Below are 5,517 nucleotides of genomic sequence, written 5' to 3'. Positions count from 1 at the left end.
AGGTTACCGGTTTATTACGAAGGGTACGACACAGGAACAAATAAAAGAGACGCACAGGGCAGAATTGGGGAGAGATGCCAAGCTTTCATGCCCTCTCTGGGAATACCGCCCTCCCAACACCTCCACGCATTCACCAGCCCAGAAGTTCTCCGAACTCTGTTCTTTGGGGATTTTTATGGGGGCTTCATTATATAGGCAGAATTGATTAGATCATTGGTCATTGGGGAATAATTCAACCTCCCACCCCTCTTCCCTCCCTGGAGATGGGGGGATGGGGATGGAAAGCTCCAACCTTCTAATCACAAGATTCCCCTGGCAACCAGCTCTCATTCTGTGGTTGCCTAGAGGCTTTCCAAAATTTGCATGATTAATACAAACAGGTGTGGTTGAAAGGGGCTTGTTATGTTTAACAAGATACTCCTCTCGCCTTTATTGCTTTGGAGCTATTTCAAGAAATGAGGATAAAGGACCAAAGATTATAACAAAAGATGCTCCCATTGCTCTTACCACTCAGAAAATTACAAGGGTTAGGAGCTGTGTGCCAGGGCATGTAGACTAAATATATATTTCTTATAAGTTACAATATCAAAAGATCACATCCTAATCCAATATGACCTCCTCTTAATTACAGCAAAATCCCTATTTTCCAAAGGTCAGAATCTGAAGTTCTGGGTTGTTGTGAATTGGGAGTGGGGCACAGTGGGGGATACTATTCAACCCAGTACAGATGTGTTGCAAAAATCTCCCAACCTGCAGATTGCCTTTCATTTGTCTTCTAATGAATAAATTTCCAGTGTTTAATATTGTCCTATTTATCAACTATTTACCAAACCCTTATAGTTAGTGTTTATGTATCCCACTTATGAAACATTTGGGTCCCCAGTAGCTGTTCATTAAAGTCAAAACCGGTGTGTCAAGGTGGCTGGTAGGATGGTGTGGAGCAAATTAAAGGCATAGGAGAGTTTAGCCTCAAGAAGAGAACATTCGAGGGCAAACATAATGGCTGTAGCAGGTGCTGTTGGAGCCCCATCCATATCCTCTCATCATTCCCTTCTGAGAGCCAAAGACTGCTCATTGAAGACACCATGGACTCAGCCTGAGGGCCTTTTCCCTGATCACGGAGAGGGCTGAGCCTGCTCAGAGGACAAGCCAGGAGTGTGGGACACAGCTCTCAACCAATGCCACGCAGAGAACTGGGGAGGTTAATGTTCCAGTTTCCTCACCTTACGGGCGGGCCGACTCAGGTTGGTTCTGCACTGGCTCCCAGAATCCCACAGTGGAACCAAGCTTTAGCTGCTGGTGGCAGTAACCTGCTCAATAACCCTCCTTGTATTGGCACCTGCCCTTCCCCTTCTCACTTGCCCCCTCCTCTGCTGGCGTCTTCCGGAATCACCTCCCTCATGAATTGCTTGCATTGGAATCCTTGTCTCAGGGCCTGTTCTAGGGAAACCAAACGTAAACGACAGTCTTTAACCCCGCCCAAACCTCAATTTCCTCATCTCCCACAAAAAGAGAAGAGAAATTAGACATTTTTGCATAAAACTGGGTCTGTAAGTAGAAGCGATGAGAGCATAGATTTTAGCCAAATTTAAAAAAGAACTTAGAAGAATTTTGTTGCACGTAGTCAGAGCTGTCTTAGGTTGAGACAAGTTCAACGGTGAGTTCTCTGTCACTCAGAATAGTACTGGTGGCCTTTTCTCTTTTTTTAACTTAAATTCAAATTTCTAAAGCCCAGGGTCATATCAGAGGGTGGGAATGACAGCAAAGTCATGAAACACAGATCTGAAAGCCCCACCTATCCCTTTTTAAGACTCTCCTGGCAGAAGTCACTGTCCCTTTCTAGAATTCACTTTTCCAGTTCCAATTCTGACTAAAATACAGATTCCTGAGTTTCTCTCCCAACTCCTCCGCACCCCCTCCCCCTAGGGAGGTGCAGAGCAGGCACAGGGAATAGGTATATCTTTTAGACTCCAGGCCACTGAGCTCTTCTATCAGGCTTGGGATCCTCTAAGCTCTGAGTGCCCACAGGCAGCTTTAATGCCACCTGTGGGTTGATGTGTGACACTAAGAACATAGGGGGAAATACCTGGAGCCTCTTTCTTGAATGTCCACTGTCATGGACTGCTTAACATGCACGTCCTGAGACTGTCCAGAGATATACAATATTAGAAAGAGATAAGCAATATTTCGAAAGCAATAAAAGCTTTGGCCAAGAGCGAGAAATTTATCTGAAACAACTAATTGTGTTATAAGGGCTTTAGGACAGTTCGCTGGAATTATTATTTCATTTCCTCCGTGTTTGCTTTTCAACCAAGACAGTGTTGAAATAACACCAGGCACAGGCTCTCAATAGTGTGCTGGCTCCTCCCTTGCCCCCAGATGATTTTTTCTCACTTTCCAGGCTCCTCAAGGTATTGTGTTACTTCTCCACAGCAGTGTCAAAGTTCTCAACCACAAAATTATCTGGAATTATCTTCAGGAACCACTCAGCTCCATAAAAGGAGGTCTGGTTAGGACAGAAGGAATTGGGGAGGAGGCTGTGAAGGGCTCAGCTTGTAGCACCATGAAGAGTTTTCCCATGGCTCCCCCTCTTCTTCTGGTTTTCATCCTGAGTATCCACCTCGAAGCTGCCACACGTATGTAGCTGCCCCTACTCCCTTCCTGGGATCACTGGGAGTGGAAGCAAAGGAATGTCTCCAAGCTCCTTCCTCTCTCTGTTTTTCAGGTGGCAGTAATGTGGCCAAGTTCTGCTGCTCACAGTTCAGCCACAGGACTCTTCCCTGGCAGTGGGTGCAAACCTACGAATTCACCAGGAACAGCTGCTCCCAGCAGGCTGTGATGTGAGTCTTTATCATTTGGGCATTTAGGGTCCCTACCAGCCGTGTAATTGTGTGGATGCTGGGCAGGCGCCCACAGAGCCAGGATAAGCCTCAGGATGGGAATATGGTAACTTGAGTTGTCACCCTACCTCTGCCACTAACAAGTATGATTTTGAACTTTGGTTTTCTAACTTCCATACTATGTGCCAGGCACACACCAGGCACTGTGCTAAGTGCTGAGTATAAAAGAGAAAACAAGATGGCCCTTATAGACCTTACATCAAGCATAAGAAATGGGACATTAAAAGACATTTGCACAAAATAATCACAATTGTGATGGGTGCTTGAAGGGGACAGCAAGAGAGAGACGAGGAGGGAGCTTGCCACTGTAAGGGAGGCAAAGCTTTATCTCTACCCTCTTAGGCTGGGCGTGAGAATTAAATTAACACAGACAGATGAACAAGAGAAAAGCACGCAGATTTTTACACGTACATGGGAGCCCTCATAGGAAAATAAAGACCGAAAAAAAGGGGCAAAACTTAAATGTATTTATACTAGGTTGAACGAAGAAAGGCAATTGTAGAAAAATAACTAAAAAGTATAGTGGGTTGCTAAAGGACGAAACGAGTTATTTTAGCAAGATCTGTTTCTACAAACTTCTCTTGGCCTTGACTCCCTATCTTTGGCAATAAAAATGCTTCTTTCCTCCTGGCAGAGGGAGGGCCCTTTTTTACCAGAAAGTTTTATCTCCTGCTTCCAGGAAGAAAGGGGGAGGTCAGAGAGCCCTTCTTGCACCTGATTTTTTTTCAAATTTAATTTTATTATTAGTTTCAAGTATACAGTACATTAGTTAGACATTTATATAGTTTATAAAACGATCCCCCTCATTGCTCTTTCTCTCCTCTGGCTCTCCACCTAGCCATTACATTAATGCTTCCTGCATTCCCTGTGCCATGCTCCCCATCCTGGTGACCATCTATCAACTACTAATTTGTACTTCTTTAACCCTTCACCCCATTCTCCTAACCCTCCAACCCAACCTCCCCTCTCACAGCAGGAATCAGAAATTCTACATTAGAAATGCAGGAATTGTGGCAAACGAACCATGATAACGTGGTTAAGAATTAAGTGGCATAATACCTATGATGTTCCTTTTTTGGGGGTGATACAAATGTTCTAAAATCGATAGTGGTGATGGTTGCATCGTCTATGGATATACTTCAAAACTGAATTATAATTATACACTTTAAATGGGTGAATCGTAGGGTGTGTGAATTATATCTCAACAAAACTGTTAAGAGGTGAGGTACAGACTGGAGCTGTTGGACAGTGTTTACTGGGGGAGGTGGGCCCAGAAGCGTGGTTTCCAGCAGAAAGCGGGGTATTGGTGAAGAGGGAGGTCAAGGACCAGAAGATGGAGCAGGGACAGTGTGACAGGGGTGCAGCCCAAGTCGAGTCAGGTGAGAAGTTGAGTCAGGTGGCTGCCCCTCCTTTTCCATCACTTTCCAGAAGGCAAAGGCTCAGTATTGACTGTCAGCATCTCTTTTCCACAGATTCACTACCAAAAGGGGCCGGAAAGTCTGTGCCCAGCCGAAGGCAAAATGGGTGCAAAGCTACATTTCTCTACTGAGAGCTCGGCAATGATTGTGACTGCTGAATTTGCAGCCCAAGGACACCTGGACTCTGCTCTTGGTCCTGCTGTCCTTGGCGGAGCCTGGACAGAAGGCTTCATGGGCCAGATAGGGAGGAGACGGTATTTTCCTCCAGAGTTTTCTTTAATAAATGTTTCTTTTAAATAAAAATTTGACTTGATCACAAACATTCTTATTCAATAAACCTGAGTTTTCTTCAAAGAAACTGAGGGCTCCCTCGGCCTCCATCACAGCTAATCGTAGTGGGGCAGGGGCAGTGACGGTGAATCTGAAGGCAATTTTATATTCTGCAAATGATGGCCTAAAAAAAAATGCAAAATTCTTTTTATTCGTACTACATAAAAATAATTTGAGTGCTTACATAATATATCTTGAGCGGTTATCTAATAATTAAATGGATAACTAGTGGTTATCTAATCACTAGTAAGACATGAAATAGTGTCTCATTGTGGTTTTGATTTGCATGTTCCTTATGGCTAATGATGTTGAGCTTTTTTCATGTATATCTTCTTTGGAGAAACGTCTACTCAAATTTTTTGACCTTTATCTTTTCATTGTTGAGTTGTAAGAGGTCTTTATATGTTCTGGACACTAGACTCTTATTAAATATATGACTTGTAACTATTTTCTCCCATTCTATGGGTTGTCTTTTCACTTTCTTGATAATACTCATTTAATGCACATAATTTGTTAACTTTTATGAAGTCCAATTTATTTTTTCTTTGGTTGCTGTGCTTTTAGCTTCATATCGAAAAAACCATTGCCTAGTCCAAGGCCATGAAGATTTATGCTTATATTTTCCTCTAAGAGGTTGATAGTTTTAGCTCTTACATTTAGGTATTTGATCCCTTTTAAGATAATGTTTATATATGCTATGAAGTGGGTGCAATTGATTTCTGTATGTTGATCTTGTTTTCTGAGACCTTATTGAACTTGGTAGACTCTGGGATTTCCTAAGCAGACAGTTGTGTCGACTGCAAACAGGAGCCATTTTTTTCTTCCTTTTCGATCTTTATGCCTTTTATTTCTGTCTTTTGCTTTCTTGC

The 5,517-nt window shown here is 43.2% G+C and overlaps 1 protein-coding gene across 1 annotated transcript; it reads left to right on the top strand.

The window, feature by feature from the left end:
- The first annotated feature begins 2,482 nt into the window (after positions 1 to 2,482).
- Positions 2,483 to 4,676, top strand: CCL26 (C-C motif chemokine ligand 26). Its single transcript, XM_039849207.1, has 3 exons — positions 2,483 to 2,636; positions 2,726 to 2,840; positions 4,373 to 4,676. The coding sequence occupies exons 1-3, from the start codon at positions 2,564 to 2,566 to the stop codon at positions 4,461 to 4,463; spliced, it is 279 nt and encodes a 92-aa protein (XP_039705141.1). The 5' UTR covers positions 2,483 to 2,563; the 3' UTR covers positions 4,464 to 4,676.
- The last annotated feature ends 841 nt before the right edge of the window (positions 4,677 to 5,517 follow it).

This window comes from Pteropus medius, unplaced genomic scaffold (genome assembly GCF_902729225.1).
Source record: "Pteropus medius unplaced genomic scaffold, Ma_sr-lr_union100, whole genome shotgun sequence".
Lineage (NCBI taxonomy): Eukaryota > Metazoa > Chordata > Mammalia > Chiroptera > Pteropodidae > Pteropus > Pteropus medius.
The sequence above is the reverse complement of the archived record's forward strand: the minus strand, read 5'-3'. Positions and strand labels throughout refer to the sequence as shown.